General features: G+C 41.8%; 1 protein-coding gene across 2 annotated transcripts in view; it reads right to left on the bottom strand.

Moving 5' to 3' along the window:
• Positions 1-20855, bottom strand: part of Taf3 (TBP-associated factor 3) — a 67389-nt gene extending 46534 nt beyond the window's left edge. For both annotated transcript variants that reach the window (XM_071667768.1, XM_071667769.1), the window contains exons 1-3: positions 20518-20855; positions 9167-11015; positions 710-996 (exon numbers count right to left, since the gene is read on the bottom strand). In XM_071667768.1, the coding sequence (XP_071523869.1) occupies positions 710-996; positions 9167-11015; positions 20518-20606 (2225 nt within the window). In that variant the 5' untranslated portion in view covers positions 20607-20855. The remainder of the gene's footprint in view (positions 1-709; positions 997-9166; positions 11016-20517) is intronic.

Here is a 20855-nt window from a genome sequence, read left to right as displayed (position 1 = left end):
CTGCTTCTAACAACTTGCCTCCCACACCATATATTCTTAATACCTTCCACAGAGCATCTCTATCAACTCTATCATATGCCTTCTCCAGATCCATAAATGCTACATACATATCCATTTGCTTTTCTAAGTATTTCTCACATACATTCTTCAAAGCAAACACCTGATCCACACATCCTCTACCACTTCTGAAACCACACTGCTCTTCCCCAATCTGATGCTCTGTACATGCCTTCACCCTCTCAATCAATACCCTCCCATATAATTTACCAGGAATACTCAACAAACTTATACCTCTGTAATTTGAGCACTCACTCTTATCCTCTTTGCCTTTGTACAATGGCACTAAGCACGCATTCCGCCAATCCTCAGGCACCTCACCATGAGTCATACATACATTAAATAACCTTACCATCCAGTCAATAATACAGTCATCCCCTTTTTTTAATAAATTCCACTGCAATACCATCCAAACCTGCTGCCTTGCCGGCTTTCATCTTCCGCAAAAGAGTGGATCTGAGCAAATGAGGCCATTTCTTCATCTGTTCCTGCCACTACCTTGCTAAAGAATGAAAAGGCGTACTTGTATGAAAGAGAGAGAATTACAATACCAATAATGATAATATAAATCAATGAAACACACTGAAAAAAGTTAAAATACGTTAGTATTGGAATTATGTATAAAACAAACACAATAACAGAGCCAACTCACAGTTTAGGTGTGGCAGTAGTGTCCATAGGACGAGATGTACCAGGACAAGGAGGAGAGCTCCCTGTGGTTGATGGTAACTTCATTGTGATTCTTGGTACACTGGAACCTTCATCCTTCTCTTTCTTTATCTTTTTCTCTTTCTTGTCTTGCTTTGTCTTTTCCTTTTCCTTCTTTTTATCTGATTTTTCTTTTTCTTTTTCTTTGTCTTTTTTATCTTTCTTTTTTTTCACTTTATCTTTCTCTTTCTCCTTTTCTTTCTCTTTCTTGTCTTTCTTGTGTTCTTTCTTCTGTAAATAAGAAAAATAAAAAAGTTACAGTGGCAGCAATAAATTCTTGAACAATGAGGTGCAGAGTTACTCATGAAGAAAAGCAAAGATGAACAGCATTTCATTGTTGTGGTATGCATACAGTAAGTCACTGTCATCTTATTCTCAGCCCTTCACTTAGGTCAATTCTGGGACCAAGCTACAATTATCTGTGTCATGCTTGAAGTCAATCACTTTGTCATGTCAGGCCCCAAAACTAAGGTAGACCCTTCCAATGTATCTTCATCCATCAGTCTGGTAGGTGAAACAAAGCTTCTCACTGGGTAGGATGCTGTCTGCTCTGGAGGACTGGAAGGTGAGACAATGCTACTCACTGAGTAGGATGTTACCTGCTCTACAAGACTGGAAGATGAGACAAGCTTTTCACCAGGTGGGATGTTCCTGCTCTACAAGACTGGTAGGTGAGACAGTGCTACTCACTGGTTAGGATGTTACCTGTTCTACAAGATTGGAAGGTGAGACAATGCTTCTCACTCAGTAAAATGTTCCATGCTCAACGAGACTGGTAGATGAGACAATTCTTTTCATTGGATAGGATGTTACTTGCTCTACAAGACTGGTAGCTGAGACAATGATTCACTGGGTAGGACGTTACCTACTCTACAAGACCAGTAGGTGAGACCATGCTTTTCAATGAGTAGGACTTCCATGCTCTACCACTCTATAACTAACCACCAACCTCTTAGTAGCAATAAAAAGCTTATGCCTACCTTACACTTTAGTAAACTCTACTAAAAGATCACCCCAACCAAACACAACATTGACAAAACATACACAATGAAATGACCTAACAAAGACTAAACCGCAGTCCTCCAAACTTAAGTCATATACACCACCTCTACATAAATACATCCACCTGAAACCACACTCCCCAAATATACACAAGTCACACTCTCCTTTCTACAATGAAGACAGCACCCATCCTAAAAACTCTAGACACTGATTCAGCATCCCAGGACTCTATATGCCTATGATGCAACTACCACCACAAAGTCAGTGAACACTTACTACCCAACTGCCCAGCATTTTCCTCATAGCATGACTTACACTCCAAGACCTATGGTGCTGCTGTGTAACTATCTAGTTTTCTGAGCGCTACTGGATTCCCATAAGGATGGAATGGACTCCTGGGGAAGGAAGTGAGTAAACTACATATTTGTTAGGGATTTGTGAATCATAAATCTTTTCTTTGAACGGAATTATCCCTAAACATTCAGATCAAATGAAATCACAAATCTAATCTACTTTACAGTTATAGATTGTAGACCATGTAGGCCTTTGGCAAAGAAGTTTTCTTTAAATCGATTACCCTGCAAAGTATATGTGCCATGAATATGTTTGTTAAAAAGATTGGCAAGAGCTTAAGATAATGATTTTTATAAACATACATAGCAAGGCAGCAGGTTTGGATGGTATTGCAGTGGAATTTATTAAAAAAGGGGGTGACTGTATTATTGACTGGTTGGTAAGGTTATTTAATGTATGTATGACTCATGGTGAGGTGCCTGAGGATTGGCGGAATGCGTGCTTAGTGCCATTGTACAAAGGCAAAGGGGATAAGAGTGAGTGCTCAAATTACAGAGGTATAAGTTTGTTGAGTATTCCTGGTAAATTATATGGGAGGGTATTGATTGAGAGGGTGAAGGCATGTACAGAGCATCAGATTGAGGAAGAGCAGTGTGGTTTCAGAAGTGGTAGAGGATGTGTGGATCAGGTGTTTGCTTTGAAGAATGTATGTGAGAAATACTTAGAAAAGCAATGGATTTGTATGTAGCATTTATGGATCTGGAGAAGGCATATGATAGAGTTAATAGAGATGCTCTGTGGAAGGTATTAAGAATATATGGTGTGGGAGGCAAGTTGTTAGAAGCAGGGAAAAGTTTTTATCGAGGATGTAAGGCATGTGTACGTGTAGGAAGAGAGGAAAGTGATTGGTTCTCAGTGAATGTAGGTTTGCGGCAGGGGTGTGTGATGTCTCCATGGTTGTTTAATTTGTTTATGGATGGGGTTGTTAGGGAGGTGAATGCAAGAGTTTTGGAAAGAGGGGCAAGTATGAAGTCTGTTGGGGATGAGAGAGCTTGGGAAGTGAGTCAGTTGTTGTTCGCTGATGATACAGCGCTGGTGGCTGATTCATGTGAGAAACTGCAGAAGCTGGTGACTGAGTTTGGTAAAGTGTGTGAAAGAAGAAAGTTAAGAGTAAATGTGAATAAGAGCAAGGTAATTAGGTACAGTAGGGTTGAGGGTCAAGTCAACTGGGAGGTAAGTTTGAATGGAGAAAAACTGGAGGAAGTAAAGTGTTTTAGATATCTGGGAGTGGATCTGGCAGCAGATGGAACCATGGAAGCAGAAGTGGATCATGGGGTGGGGGAGGGGGCAAAAATCCTGGGAGCCTTGAAGAATGTGTGGAAGTCGAGAACATTATCTCGGAAAGCAAAAATGGGTATGTTTGAAGGAATAGTGGTTCCAACAATGTTGTATGGTTGCGAGGCGTGGGCTATGGATAGAGTTGTGCGCAGGAGGATGGATGTGCTGGAAATGAGATGTTTGAGGACAATGTGTGGTGTGAGGTGGTTTGATCGAGTAAGTAACGTAAGGGTGAGAGAGATGTGTGGAAATAAAAAGAGCGTGGTTGAGAGAGCAGAAGAGGGTGTTTTGAAATGGTTTGGGCACATGGAGAGAATGAGTGAGGAAAGATTGACCAAGAGGATATATGTGTCGGAGGTGGAGGGAACGAGGAGAAGTGAGAGACCAAATTGGAGGTGGAAAGATGGAGTGAAAAAGATTTTGTGTGATCGGGGCCTGAACATGCAGGAGGGTGAAAGGAGGGCAAAGAATAGAGTGAATTGGATCGATGTGGTATACCAGGGTTGACGTGCTGTCAGTGGATTGAATCAGGGCATGTGAAACGTCTGGGGTAAACCATGGAAAGCTGTGTAGGTATGTATATTTGCGTGTGTGGACGTATGTATATACATGTGTATGGGGGTGGGTTGGGCCATTTCTTTCATCTGCTTCCTTGCGCTACCTCACAAACGCGGGAGACAGCGAAAAAAAAAAACAAAAAAACATAGCATTATACACCTTTTATGCAAAGATGTGCAGGAGGTTTGGTGAAGTAGTTTACAGTAAGTAATGTAAACTCCAAAATAATGAGCCAGCACTACCTCACCAGTGTGGGAAACAGTGATCATATATGATCAAAATATAGATATATATCATACATAATCGCTGCTTCCCGCATCAGTAAAGTGGTGCCAGGAAACAGATGAAGAATGGCCCATCCACTCATACACATGCATATATACATAAAAGCCTATATACACACATATACATATACATGGACTGAACCAGGGCATGTGAAGCATCTGGGGTAAACCATGGAGAGGTCTGTGGGGCCTGGATGTGGATAGGGAGCTGTGGTTTCGGTGCATTACACATGACATCTACAGACTGAGTGTGAACAAATGTGGCCCTTTTTGTCTGTTTTCCTGGTGCTACCTCCCTGAGGTGGGAGGTAGCGATCTATTTCCTGTGTGGCTGGGTAGCAACAGGAATAGATGAAGGCAAGCACGTATGAATATGTACATGTGTATATATGTCTATGTCTGTGTATGTGTATGTACATGTATATGTTGATATGTATATGTACGCATATGTGCATGTACGGGTGTTTATGTATATATATGTGTATATGAGTGAATGGGCCATTCGTCTGTTTCCTGGTGCTACCTCACTGACATGGGAAAATAAATAAGTATAATAAGTATAATAAGAATAAGAGCAAGGTTATTAGGTACAGTAGGGTTGAGGGTCAAGTCAATTGGGAGGTAAGTTTGAATGGAGAAAAACTGGAGGAAGTAAAGTGTCTTAGATATCTGGGAGTGGATCTGGCAGCGGATGGAACCATGGAAGCGGAAGTGGATCATAGGGTGGGGGAGGGGGCGAAAATCCTGGGAGCCTTGAAGAATGTGTGGAAGTCGAGAACATTATCTCAGAAAGCAAAAATGGGTATGTTTGAAGGAATAGTGGTTCCAACAATGTTGTATGGTTGCGAGGCGTGGGCTATGGATAGAGTTGTGCGCAGGAGGATGGATGTGCTGGAAATGAGATGTTTGAGGACAATGTGTGGTGTGAGGTGGTTTGATCGAGTCAGTAACGTAAGGGTAAGAGAGATGTGTGGAAATAAAAAGAGCGTGGTTGAGAGAGCAGAAGAGGGTGTTTTGAAATGGTTTGGGCACATGGTGAGAAAGAGTGAGGAAAGATTGACCAAGAGGATATATGTGTCGGAGGTGGAGGGAACGAGGAGAAGTGGGAGACCAAATTGGAGGTGGAAAGATGGAGTGAAAAAGATTTTGTGTGATCGGGGCCTGAACATGCAGGAGGGTGAAAGGAGGGCAAGGAATAGAGTGAATTGGATCGATGTGGTATAACGGGGTTGACGTGCTGTCAGTGGATTGAATCAGGGCATGTGAAGCGTCTGGGGTAAACCATGGAAAGCTGTGTAGGTATGTATATTTGCGTGTGTGGACGTATGTGTATACATGTGTATGGGGGTGGGTTAGGCCATATCTTTCGTCTGTTTCCTTGCGCTACCTCGCAAACGCGGGAGACAGCGGCAAAAAAAAAAAAAAAATCAATTAAATAGAAAAATATATATATGTGGTTCCAACAATATTATATGGTTGCAAGACATGGGCTATAGCTAGGGTTGTATGGAAGAGGGTGGATGTGTTGGAAATGAGATGTTTGAGGACAATATGTGGTGTGAGGTGGTTTGATCAAGTAAATAATGAAAGGGTAAGAGATGTGTGGAAATAAAAAGTGTGTTGTTGAGAGAGTAGAAGAGGGTGAGTTAAAATGGTTTGGACATATGGAGAGAATGAACAAGGAAAGATTGACAAAGAATATAGGTATCAGAGGTGGGAGGAACGACGAGAAGTGGGAGACCAAAGTGGAGGTGGAAGGATGGAGTGAAAAAGATTTTGAGCAATTGGGGCCTGAACATGCAGGAGGGTGAAACAGGGTAAACCATGGAAAGTTTTGTGGGGTCTGGATGTGGAAAGGGAGCTGTGGTTTTGGTGCATTACACATGACAGCTAGAGACTGAGTGTGAATGAATGTGGCCTTGTTGTCCTATCCCAGCGCTACATTGCACGTGTGAGGGGAGGGGGCGCCATTTCACATGTGGCGGGGTGGTGACGGGAATGGATGAAGGCAGCAAGTATGGATATGTACATGTGTATAAATGTATATGTCTGTGTATGTATATGTAAGTAAATGCTGAATTGTATAGGTATGTATATGTGTGTGTGTGGGCGTTTATGTATATACATGTGTATATGGGTGGGTTGGGCCATTCTTTCATCTGTTTCCTTGTACTACCTCACTAATGCAGGAGACAGTGACTAAGTATTATAAATAAAAGTATTATAAATAAAAAGTAAATATACATATATGATGATCATACTAGTTTGTGATGAAAGTTATGAAGGTGAAGCAGTGAAAGAAGCTTGGGGAGAACTTATTACTGGTTCCTTTCCCTAAATCTGGCAGGCCAAAATTACTTTCTCCACGGACCCTTAAAAGGATTTCTCACCAGGTTTAGGCCAGCCCTGTGCTGACAGCAAGAAAAGTAAAAGAAAAAATTTTTGTAAAAAGTAGTGTCTGGGATTCAGAAATATGGAAGAAGGTTTTCTGGTTGGATTAGGCTACTTTTAATGTGATATCAGCCACTGCAATCAGACCCACACCCTCCTCAATATACAGATAAGACTAAATACCACACTGCTAATGGTTTGAGGGAGTATCGGTTATCATGGCACTTGAGAGCTAGCAATTCTTCCTAAAACTGTCATGATGAATCAGTGCAATGATCTGAAACTAATGAATGATGTTTTTCTGATAGCAACAGCAGCAAGATCAGCTACTGTAAAAAAGAAAAGAAAAACTTTGGGCTGCACAAAAAAAAAAAAATCCTCTTCACTGCTGCCAGATGCATGCTGAGTTGCCATCTCCACATTTCTGCCAGACATGCAACTGAACATCTTTAACCTTGGAAGCTTGGGGAGGCACATGAAAAGGCTTTGCCAAAACGTACAGCTGTCAGCCCCTTAGTGCCCTTATTTTCTGCAGACTGTACACTGAAAACACTAACTAACCAATCAACAACACAAGCAGCCTTTTCTGAAGAAATTCAACTGCAATCTTATCCACTCCAGCCACTTTGCTGCACTCATCTTACACAATGATTTCATCACCTCTTCATTTTTCACCAAACCACTTTACATGATACACAATGATTTCACCACCTCTTTATTTTTTCACCAAACCACTTTACATGATTCTACCTCTTTGCATATGTCCACATCCAAAATATACCTTCAAAATACTCACACTATCTCCTCTTCACCTAATTTCTGCCTATTACCACTTCTCCATTTGTTCCCTTCACTGCTGTTTCCATATGTTCTATTGAATTTCTCACACTATTAGCCTTCTTCCAAAACATTTTCTTAGTCTCCCTGACATTTGCTGATATTCACTCAACACAAATATCATGTGCCCTCCTTGTAAGCTTCTGTACCTTCCTTGTACATCTCCCTTCTCTTGTACATCTCCTAATGAATTGCATTCCTTCCCTGCAAATAATGCCCACTGTCACAGGTGGGGTGGTAAGCAGTGAACCATGACTGGTACAGTGAACTACAATTGAGATTATCAGACAGTGTAATTTTGACTTTGTTTCATGCCCCAGCCACAAGAGAAACAAAACTCAATTTCCTTAAGGCTAATTTGAGTGTAAATGTTCTGCATGTAGTTGTGTGAATGACTCTATCCTTCAGACTAATGTCTGCCATAGTTTCTCCAAGTCTGTTTGCTGTTTTTTTCCAATGTCATGTTCATGCTGTGTTGTGCACATGTGGCATCAATACAGACCCACATTTTTCCACTGCTTCCTATTCCAAATAATTTTACCCCTGCCAAGGAACCCTGAATTAAGGATAACTGAGTGTTCATTTAACATGAGCATTTTGCCACCATCATTAACGAGGTAATCTTCATTACCTGCAGTTGGTCAATCTCTCTGAGTGGTGCTAGATGCCCTTGGCTCCCAGTGATCCAGGAAACTCATAACCAATCTCAGAGGCTTCAGACTTTCCTTTCAACAGTGTGGCGAACATACATGAAATACATGGGTAACACGCTTTTAAACAGTGAAAAATTCTAACTAATCTGTCACTGGGAAAGTAAAGAAATAAAAAATGGTACAGAGTGCAAGACAGAAACCAACATCACATTCCAACAAGGCAATGTGAAAGTTCTCAAAGTAAAAATGTCTGACAACCTTACCTTCAATAAACACGTCACAGAAACAATTCTCTTCCATAAAGATGGCAGGCTCAGTTTTACTGGCTTTCAAGAAAAGAAAGTAAACTGAATAGTGGTATTTTTCAGGGAATGAATACTCTACTGAACAGAGTACTGCTTAATACTGATATTACCTTTCTGGGAAGGAAAACTGTAGTTAGGAAGTGTGCAGAGATGTTTCGCAGACACTACTGGCATTGTCAACGATATGAACTAAAACGACTGAAAACACTCAGGGGTGCACTCTATGTACCAAAGATAGGAAAGGTACCAGTATATCATAAAATATACTTGGAAAATCTAAAAGGGTATGGTTCCCAATTTCCACTCAAAATAGCTCCATACAGGAATAACTAGTAAGGAAGAGTGTAGATCATTACTTCTGAACTCAAAAGGTTCAAGTCAAATACAAAAAACATTCAACACATCCAGGGCCTAAGATTTTTTAACAAATTACCTGAAGCCAATAGAAACACTATGGACTATACAGTGAAGACATTCATGGTCCTGAACAAGAATCTGCAAAGTGTACCAGTTCACCCTAGATGGCAGTGGCTACATAGGCCTGTGGGCCACAGCCTTCAACATCCTGAGAGAACTGAGAAGCACCACTTTAACTTGGCTTAAGGCCAGAATATATGTGCAGATGACCCCTGAAATAATCTTAAGGCATACATAAGGTATGAGAATTTTAGCGTTCTTTTAAACTTTTCCCGATATAATATACATGTACATGGACAGATGAGTCGGCAGATTTCCTTACCTTTTCTTTGTCACTCTTATCTAATCTCTCTGGTTTGATCCTAGGCATGGGTGGAGGTGAGTGATGTGCTGGTGTCCGAGGCCGAGGAGGAGTTGCAGGCAGTTGAATGGGAGAGGGTGACCGAAGAGGTGATGAATGACTAGTTATAGGCAAGGGACTGGAGTCACGAGTGTGTCTTGGAGTTAAAGGCCGTTCAAGATTCTCTGGATCATCCAAGGATGATAAATGGTCATCTTCTAACTGGCGTTTTATGGGAGGTCTAGGAAGAAATGGGTGAGGATGTAGACGGAGGTCAGGCATTGGCGGATGAGGTAAGCCTGGTCGATGTGGGGGTCCACTAAATGGATGGATGAAGGGGAACCTTGAAAAGGGAGGAATAAAACCTGGGGCAGTGGGGAAAGGTGGGATAGAGAATGGGGCAGTGGAGGGTCCCACTAGATCTTCCAAGGGCAAGCCAACTTCTGGAGTTTTGGGACGTTCAGGTGTCTCAAATTCACAAACTTCACGGTGACCTGGACTGAACCCACACTTTGGTGATTTGGAACGGTCCTTTCTTGGTCGTTTTTCCTTTATCTTTTCCTTTCCCTTGCGCTTCTCTGGAGTTTTGTGAATGGGCATATGTGGTATTTCTGGAGTCCTTGGGGTTGAAGGAGTTCCTGGAGGACTCAAGTCATCCTGGTATGAGGAAAAATCTCCTGGTGACCTGACCATGTCATCCACAGTTGTATCTAATCTGCGATTTGGATTATCCATTATGTTCAAATCTTCAGGTGGTCGTCGCTGTCCTATTCTTGAAGGAGTCTCATCAATCATGAGATCTGGTGAACTATCTCTAGACTGTTGAGCATCACGCTCCCCAGAACGATCTTGGTCTTTAATATCTTTAACTTTGTTGATTTTCTTGAATATACTTAACTTTGACTTTCCCTCAGCCTTTTCTTGGAGTGACAAATCCTGAGATTTGTTTGGTGCTGGTATTGATGTTACCGTGACAGCAGATGATGATGCCAGAGCCATGATCAGTTCTCGTTCTCGCTCCTTCTCTTTCTTGTTTTCCTTCTCTTTTTTAATTTCCTTTTCTTTTTTAGCCTCTTTCTCCTTTCTGCACTCCTTTTCCTTTTTGTTCTCTTTTAATTTCATGGGATCTTTCTCTTTTTTGCTTTCTTTGTTTTTTTTCCCTGGTTCCTTTTCTTTTTTAATCTTCTTAGGATCACATTCCTTCCCTACATCTTTGGACTTTGGAGTGGATGGTTTCTTTGCTTCTGATTTAGATGTCTTTGGAGGTTTTGGAACTTTTATCTTGGGAGTTGAAGTCTTCGGAGTTGATACCTTTGGTGTAGACATCTTAGGAGGAGATGCTTTACTTACAGTTGAGTTGGATGTGGAAACCTTCGAAGTGGGTGGCTTAGACGGAGGAATCTTGGGACCAGATACCTTGGGGGTAGGCATTTTCAATTTAGGAGGGAGAGGTGAGGCTCCTGGAATACTGGGGTTTCCAGTTTGAGAATGTGATGATGGTCTGGATGGGGGCATTTTTGGGATCTTTAAACCTTTGTTCCCAGATTTATCTTTGACCTTGACCTTGAGTGGCCGTGGAGGTTTATTTGGCATGGATCTCACTACAATACCTTGGTTATTCTTTTGCCTAATCAGCTTTTCGACAGTTAATTTCTTCTTCCCCGCTGCAGCAGCTACTGATGGGGAAGAGCAGCGGGGAGTTGCCATGGGGATGTTTGGACATCGTGCTTCTGGTAACTTTCCTTCCCGTGCAGATGAGATGAAACCCGAGGTCGTCATCATCACACTTACAATCTCTCTCACAGGCTGGCCCTCATCATCAAGGGAATACCTGTAGAAAAGTTAATTTATGTGAACAATGGCCTGTTTTATATATGATATAAATTCTAAGCACATATACATACAGTTGTATTGGGATATTGCGTGATCTGATGAGATGGTCTTGATACAGGTATAGGACCATTTATCTAGATTCCAGAAAACTGGAAGTTCCAGAAATCTGGATATTTTTGAAACTGGCTAGTTTTGAATGAGGCAGGCTTCACAGATCAAACAAACCCTACTTTAGAAGGTTACTGATTTGTATCTCTTAAATACAATTTCGTTCTTCAGTTTTCATTGTTTAATTCATATTTTACATGTATATTAGTCCGTGTTCCAGAATGCCAGAGAATCCTGAAATCCAGATTTCCTATGGTCTCAAGCTTTCTGGATAACTGGTTCTGTACCTGTATAATGCAAGCACCTAAATTACTTAAAATTCTTTATCATAACACAAGCTATTGTGACACAAAGTGAGCTCAACTGGCCATACACCTCACAGTGCCAATAAATCACATACCATTCTACCCACCACATTAGTTCTCTGCTAGCATTCAAAAATTAAGGACACATTGCCTGCAACTTGTATATTTCTACAATTCTGTCCACTTGGACAAGTCACTCTTATCCAGCCTTGAGGTAAGGAATATCTTTATCTTAGAGGAAATGTTCAAGATACATTGAATGAACTTGAGCATGGGTCTAATGCTTCAGCAGACAGCAGTTGCTTGCCATAATAGCATTAACAACAGCAACGTTCACACCATATAAAAGAAAAACACATCAATCAGGAAGTCACATTGTTCATAACTTTCACCTTCCAATCAATGAATGGTACAGAAAATCACACAGGTACTATGTTTGAGGAAAGAAACCTGGATGTTCTGGCTCTGAGTGAAATGAAGCTCAAGGATAAAGGGAAAGAATGGTTTGGAAACATCTTGGGAGTAAAGTCAGGGGATGGTGAGATGACAAGAGCTAAGGAAGGAGTAGCACTACTCCTGAAGAAGGAGTTGTGGGATTATGTGATAGTGTAAGAAAGTAAATTCTAGACTGATGAGGGTAAAACTCAAAGAGGATGGAGAAAGATGGGTGATTATTGGTGCTTACACACCTGGTCATGAGAAAAAAGATCTTGAGAGGCAAGTGTTTTGGGAGCAGCTGAGTGAGTGTGTCAGCAATTTTGGTGCACAAGATTGGGTATTAGTGATGGGTGATCTAAATAAGAATGTAAGTAATGTGGCAGTTCAGGGTATAATTGGTGTACATGAGGTATTTAGTGTTGTGAATGGAAATGGTGAAGAGCTTGTGGATTTAAGAGCTGAAAAAAGACTGATGGCTGGGAACAACTGGTTTAAAAATAGAGATATACACAAGTATACATATATGAGTAGGAGAGATGGTCAAAAGGCACTGTTAGAATCCATGTTAATTGATAGACATGTAAAAGAGAGACTTTTGGCTGTTAATAAACTGAAAGGGACAACTGGTGGGATGTCTGATCAGTATCTTGTGGAGGAAAAGGTGAAGATTTGTAAAGGTTTTCAAAAAAGATGAGAGAATGTCGGGGAGATGAGTGGTGAACACACAAATCCACAAGCTCTTCACCATTTCCGTTCACAACACTGGACACCCCATGTACACAAATCATACCTTCAACTACCACATTACTCACCTTCACATTTAAATAACCCATGACTAATACCTGGTCTCGGGCACCAAAACTGCTGACACATTCACTCAGCTGCTTCCAAAACATGTGCCTCTCAAGATCTTTCTTCTTATGACCAGGTGCATAAGCACCAATAATCACCCATCTCTCTCCATCCATCCTCAGTCTTACCAACATCAATCTAGAATTTACTTCCTCACACTGTATAGCATACTCCCATAACTCTTGCTTCAGGAGTAGTGCTATGCCTTCCTCAGCTCCTGTCCTCTCACCAACCCCTGACTTTACTTCCAAGACATTTCTAAACCATTCTTCCCCTTTACCCTTGAGCTTCATTTCTCTCAGAGCCAGAACAGTCAGGTTTCTTTCCTCAAACATACTACCTATGTCTCCTTTCTTCTCATCTTGGTTACATCCACATACATTCAGACAACCTAATCTAGCCATCAAGGAGAATGACCACTCCCCACTTGACTCCTTTTGTTTCCTCTTCTAGGCATTGAAATGCAAGAAGGGGAGGGTTTCCATCCCCGCTCCCACCCCTTTAGTAGCCTTCTCCACACACAGGGAATATATATATATATATCTTTTCTTCTTTCATACTATTCGCCATTTCCCACGTTAGCAAGGTAGTGTTAAGAACAGAGGACTGGGCCTCTGAGGGAATATCCTCACCTGGCCTCATTCTCTGTTCCTTCTTTTGGAAAATTAAAAAAAACGAGAGGGGAGGATTTCCAGCCCCCCGCTCCCTCCCCTTTTAGTCGCCTTCTACGACACGCAGGGAATACGTGGGAAGTATTCTTTCTCCCCTATCCCCAGGGATAAGTATATATATATATATATATATATATATATATATATATATATATATATATATATATTTTTTTTCTTTTTTTTTTTTTTGCTTTGTCGCTGTCTCCCGCGTTTGCGAGGTAGCGCAAGGAAACAGACGAAAGAAATGGCCCAACCCACCCCCATACACATGTACATACATATGTCCACACACGCAAATATACATACCTACACAGCTTTCCATGGTTTACCCCAGACGCTTCACATGCCCTGATTCAATCCACTGACAGCACGTCAACCCCGGTATACCACATCGCTCCAATTCACTCTATTCCTTGCCCTCCTTTCACCCTCCTGCATGTTCAGGCCCCGATCACACAAAATCTTTTTCACTCCATCCTTCCACCTCCAATTTGGTCTCCCTCTTCTCCTCATTCCCTCCACCTCCGACACATATATCCTCTTGGTCAATCTTTCCTCACTCATTCTCTCCATGTGCCCAAACCATTTCAAAACACCCTCTTCTGCTCTCTCAACCACGCTCTTTTTATTTCCACACATCTCTCTTACCCTATGATCCACTTCCGCTTCCATGGTTCCATCCGCTGCCAGATCCACTCCCAGATATCTAAAACACTTTACTTCCTCCAGTTTTTCTCCATTCAAACTCACCTCCCAATTGACTTGACCCTCAGCCCTACTGTACCTAATAACCTTGCTCTTATTCACATTTACTCTTAACTTTCTTCTTTCACACACTTTACCAAACTCAGTCACCAGCTTCTGCAGTTTCTCACATGAATCAGCCACCAGCGCTGTATCATCAGCGAACAACAACTGACTCACTTCCCAAGCTCTCTCATCCCCAACAGACTTCATACTTGCCCCTCTTTCCAAAACTCTTGCATTCACCTCCCTAACAACCCCATCCATAAACAAATTAAACAACCATGGAGACATCACACACCCCTGCCGCAAACCTACATTCACTGAGAACCAATCACTTTCCTCTCTTCCTACACGTACACAAGCCTTACATCCTCGATAAAAACTTTTCACTGCTTCTAACAACTTGCCTCCCACACCTTATATTCTTAATACCTTCCACAGAGCATCTCTATCAACTCTATCATATGCCTTCTCCAGATCCATAAATGCTACATACAAATCCATTTGCTTTTCTAAGTATTTCTCACATACATTCTTCAAAGCAAACACCTGATCCACACATCCTCTACCACTTCTGAAACCACACTGCTCTTCCCCAATCTGATGTTCTGAACCTGCCTTCACCCTCTCAATCAATACCCTCCCATATAATTTACCAGGAATACTCAACAAACTTATACCTCTGTAATTTGAGCACTCACTCTTATCCCCTTTGCCTTTGTACAATATATTTTTTTATTCTGCTTTGTCACTGTCTCCCGCGTTAGCAAGGTTGCGCAAGGAAATAGACGAAAGAATGGCCCAACCCACCCATAAACACATGTATATACATACACGTCCACACACGCAAATATACATACCTATACATCTCAACGTATACAGATATATATACACACACAGACATATACATATATACACGTACATAATTCATACTGTCTGCCTTTATTCATTCCCATCGCCACCTCGCCACACATGAAATAACAACCCCCTCTCCCCTCATGTGTGCGAGGTAGTGCTAGGAAAAGACAACAAAGGCCACATTTGTTCACATTCAGTCTCTAGCTGTCATGTAATAATGCACTGAAACCACAGCTCCCTTTCCACATCCAGGCCCCACACAACTTTCCATGGTTTACCCCAGACGCTTCACATGCCCTGGTTCAATCCATTAACAGCACGTAGACCCCAGTATACCACATCGTTCCAATTCACTCTATTCCTTGCCCTCCTTTCACCCTCCTGCATGTTCAAGCCCCAATCACTCAAAATCTTTTTCACTCCATCTTTCCACCTTCAATTTGGTCTCTCACTTCTCCTCATTCCCTCCACTTCTGACACATATATCCTCTTGGTCAATCTTTCCTCACTCATTCTCTCCATGTGACCAAACCATTTCAAAACACCCTCTTCTGCTCTCTCAACCACACTCTTTTTATTACCACACATTTCTCTTACCCTGTTATTACTTACTCGATCAAACCACCTCACATGACATATTGTCCCCAAACATCTCATTTCCAGCACATCCACCCTCCTCCGCACAACTCTATCCATAGCCCACGCCTCGCAATCATACAACATTGTTGGAACCACTATTCCTTCAAACATACCCATTCTTGCTTTCCGAGATAATGTTCTCGACTTCCACACATTCTTCAAGGCTCCCAGAATTTTTGCCCCCTCCCCCACCCTATGATTCACTTACGCTTCCATGGTTCCATCCATTGCCAAATCCACTCCCAGATATCTAAACCACTTTACTTCCTCCAGTTTTTCTCCATTCAAACTTAACTCCCAATTGACTTGCCCCTCAACCTTACTGTACCTAATAACCTTGCTCTTATTCACATTTACTCTCAACTTTCTTCTTTCACACACTTTACCAAACTCAGTCACCAGCTTCTACAGTTTCTCACCTGAATCAGCCACCAGCGCTGTATCATCAACGAACAACAACTAACTCACTTCCCAAGCTCTCTCATCCACAACAGACTGCATACTTGCCCCTCTTTCCAAAACTCTTGCATTCACCTCCCTAACAACCCCATCCATAAACAAATTAAACAATCATGGAGACATCACACACCCCTGCCGCAAACCTACATTCACTGAGAACCAATCACTTTCCTCTCTTCCTACACGTACACATGCCTTACATCCTCGATAACAACTTTTCACTGCTTCTAAAAACTTGCCTCCCACACCATATATTCTTAGTACCTTCCACACAGCATCCCTATCAACTCTATCATATGCCTCCTCCAGATCCATAAATGCTACATACAAATCCATTTGCTTTTCTAGGTATTTCTCACATACATTCCTCAAAGAAAACACCTGATCCACACATCCTCTACCACTTCTGAAACCACAATGCTCTTCCCCAATCTGATGCTCTGTACATGCCTTCACCCTCTCAATCAATACCCTCCCATATAATTTACCAGAAATACTCGACAAACTTATACCTCTTTAATTTGAGCACTCACCTTTGTCCCCTTTGCCTTTGTACAGTGGTACTATGCAAGCATTCCGCCAATCCTCAGGCACCTCACCATGAGTCATACATACATTAAATAACCTTACCAACCAGTCAACAACACAGTCATCCCTTTTTTTATAAATTCCACTGCAATACCATCCAAACCTGCTGCCTTGCCAGCTTTCATCTTTCGCAAAGCTTTTACTACCTCTTCTCTGTTTACCAAATCATTTTCCCTAACCCTCTCACTCTGCACATCACCTTGACCAAAACACCCTATATCTGCCACTCTATCATCAAACACATTCAACAAAACTTCAAACTACTCACTCCACCTCCTTCTCACATCACCACTACTTGTTATCAACTCCCCATTAGCCCCCTTCACTGAAGTTCCCATTTGTTCCCTTGTCTTACGCACTTTATTTACCTCCTTCCAAAACATCTTTTTATTCTCCCTAAAATTTAATGATACTCTCTCACCCCAACTCTCATTTGCCCTCTTTTTCACTTCTTGCACCTTTCTCTTGACCTCCTGCCTCTTTCTTTTATACATCTCCCACTCATTTGCATTATTTCCCTGCAAATACCGTCCAAATGCCTCTCTCTTCTCTTTCACTAATAATCTTACTCCTTCATCCCACCACTCACTACCCTTTCTAATCTGCCCACCTCCCACGCTTCTCATGCCACAAACATCTTTTGCGCAAGCCATCACTGCTTCCCTAAATACATCCCATTCCTCCCCCACTCCCCTTACCTCCTTTGTTCTCACCTTTTTCTATTCTGTACTCAGTCTCTCCTGGTACTTCCCCACACAAGTCTCATTCCCAAGCTAACTTACTCTCACCACTCTCTTCACCCCAACATTCTCTCTTCTTTTCTGAAAACCTCTACAAATCTTCACCTTTGCCTTCACAAGATAATGATCAGACATCCCTCCAGTTGCACCTCTCAGCACATTAACATCCAAAAGTCTCTCTTTTGCGTGCCTATCAATTAACACGTAATCCAATGACGCTCTCTGGCCATCTCTCCTACTTACATACGTATACTTATGTATATCTCTCTCTTTAGACCAGGTATTCCCAATCACCAATCCTTTTTCAACACATAAATCTACAAGCTCTTCACCATTTCCATTTACAACACTGAGCACCCCATGTATACCAATTATTCCCTCAACTGCTACATTACTCACCTTTGCATTCAAATCACCCATCACTATAACCCGGTCTTGTGCATCAAAACCACTAACACACTCATTCAGCTGCTCCCAAAACACTTGCCTCTCATGATCTTTCTTCTCATGCCCATGTGCATATGCACCAATAATCACCCATCTCTCTCCATCAACTTTCAGTTTTACCCATATCAATCTAGAGTTTACTTTCTTACACTCTATCACATACTCCCACCACTCCTGTTTCAGGAGTAGTGCTACTCCTTCCCTTGCTCTTGTCCTCTCACTAACCCCTGACTTTACTCCCACAACATTCCCAATCTACTCTTCCCCTTTACCCTAGAGCTTCGTTTTACTCAGAGCCAAAACATCAAGGTTCCTTTCCTCATACCACCTATCTCTCCTTTTTTCTCAACTTGGTTACATCCACACACATTTAGACACCCCAATCTGAGCCTTCAAGGAGGATGAGCACTCCCCACGTGACTCCTTCTTCTGTTTCCCCTTTTAGAAAGTTAAAATACAAGGAGGGGAGGGTTTCTAGCCCCCCGCTCCCGTCCCCTTTAGTCACCTTCTACGACACGTGAGAAATGCATGGGAAGTATTCTTTCTCCCCTATCCCCTATTCCTAGGTAAAGGAGCATGGTTTGGTTAAGACAAAAGAGATGGTGAAAACCTTGTGGAAAATGAAATCCAACAAGGCGGCAGATTTGGATGGCACTGCAGTTGAATTTATTAAGAAACGGGATGACTGTGTTGTTGATTGCTTGGTAAGGATATTCAATGTATGTATGGGTCATGGTGAAGTGCCTGAGGATTGGCAGAATGCATGCACAGTGCCATTGTACAAAGGCAAAGGGGATAAAGGTGAGTGTTACTACAGAGGTATAAGCTTGCTGAGTATTCCTGGGAAATTATATGGAAGGGTATTGATTGAGACGGTGAAGGCATGTACAGAGCATCAGATTAGAGGGTAGCAGCGTGGTTTCAGAAGTGGTAGAGGATGTGTGGATCAGGTGTTTGCTTTGAAGAATGAGGGTGAGAAATACTTAGAAAGAAATACTTAGAAAAACAGATGAATTTGTATGTAACATTTATGAATCTGAAGAAAGCATATGATAGGGTTGATAGAGATGCATTGTGGAAGGTCATACAAGTATATGGTGAGGGAGGTAAGCTGCTACAAGCAGTGAAAACTTCTTATCAAGGATGTAAGGCATGTGTGTGAGTAAGAAGAGAGGAAAGTGATTGGTTCCCAGTGAAGGTCAGTCTGTGGCAGGGGTGTGTGATATCCCCATGGTTATTTAATTTGTTTATGGATGGGGTGGTTAGGGAGGTAAATGCAAGAGTTTTGAAAAGAGGGTCAAGCATGCAGTCTGTTGGGGATGAGAGGGCCTGGGAAGTGAGTCAGTTGTTTGCCAATGATACGGTAGTGGTGGCTGATTCAGGTGAGAAACATCAGAAGTTGGTGACTGAGTCTGGAAAGTGTGTGAAAGGAGAAAGTTGAGAGTAAATGTGAATAGGAGCAAGGTTATTAGGTTCAGTAAGGCTGAGGGACAAGTTAGTTGGGATGTAAGTTTGAATGGAGAAAAACTGGAGGAAGTGAAGTGTTTTAGATATCTGGGAGTGGAACAATGGAAGCAGAAGTGAGTCGAAGGGTGTGAGAAGGGGCAAAGGTTTCAGGACCAATGAAGAATATGTGGAAAGAGAGAACGTTAGCTCAGAGAGCAAAAATGGGTATGTTTGAAGGAACAGTACTGCTAACAATATCATATGGTTGCAAGGCATGGGCTACAGAAAGGGTTGTACAGAGGAGGGTGGATGTGTTGGAAATGAGATGTTTGAGGACAATATGTGGTGTGAGGTGGTTTGATCAAGTAAGAAATGAAAGGGTAAGAGAGATGCGTGGAAATAAAAAGAGTGTGGTTGAGAGAGCAGAAGAGGAAGTGTTGAAATGGTTTGGACATATGGAGAGAATGAGTGAGGAAAGATTGACAAAGAGGACATATGTGTCAGAGGGGGAGGGAACAAGGAGAAGCATGCAAGAGAGGCATGCAAGAAATATAGTGAATTGGAACGATGTGGTATACCGAGGTCGACATGCTGTCAATCGACTGAACCTGGTCATGTGAAACGTCTGGGGTAAACCATGGGAAGGTCTGTGGGGCCTGGATGTGGATAGGGAACTCTGGTTTTGGTGCATTACACATGACATCTAAAGGCTGAGTGTAAACAAATGTGGCCTTTTTTGTCTGTTTACCAAACAGCGTCGTAGCTACGTCTGCTGTATATCAACTGACTTATATTTCTTTCTTGTATCTCCCCTGATGATGTGATTATTACATGAAAGTGCAATTGGGAACTTATCATGATTCATTTCCTTGTGGACTCATACGAATATTCTTGATAACCCGTTAAATTGTGATCCTTTCCAATATCAACATATACACACACGTATATACATATACACAGACATTACATACATACAAGGGCACATATTCATACTTGCTTGCCTTCATCCATTCCTGTCACTACCCTGCCCCAAAGGAAAACAGCATTGCTATCCCCTGCTTCGTCATTAAAATTACTATTATCATCAGTAATACTGTAGTTTCATTATTATCATTATCAATAACAAAGTAATTTTATATGTCAAGCTTCCATTAGGCCTAAAATAAACCTATTTTTAGGTATGCAACAGAGATGTCACTTACTTAGCCTTCTTGGCAGGAGATATGTCACTGTCAGAGGATCGCTTGATGGCTGGCTGAGGAGAAGATGTTGGGGATGAACCATCACCCATTGCCTCATCGAGACTGGGGCTGACCTTTACGTCTAGCTCTTCCTCTGCACCCCATGAAAAGAAAGAAGAAATGCACCTTTATGGTCAAAAACCAATTAATACATCTTTAAAATTCATGATAAAAATGAATACAAGGGAATGCAAAAAGAAACACACCTTTAGCTCCTTTTGAGGATTCTTATGAAAGCATTTGAAAATAAGATTTACACAGTCAAGCCCTGCTATACCAAACTAATTAGGGGAAACCCT

The sequence above is a fragment of the Panulirus ornatus genome, chromosome 12 (genome assembly GCF_036320965.1).
Source record: "Panulirus ornatus isolate Po-2019 chromosome 12, ASM3632096v1, whole genome shotgun sequence".
Taxonomy (NCBI): domain Eukaryota; kingdom Metazoa; phylum Arthropoda; class Malacostraca; order Decapoda; family Palinuridae; genus Panulirus; species Panulirus ornatus.
The sequence above is the reverse complement of the archived record's forward strand: the minus strand, read 5'-3'. Positions and strand labels throughout refer to the sequence as shown.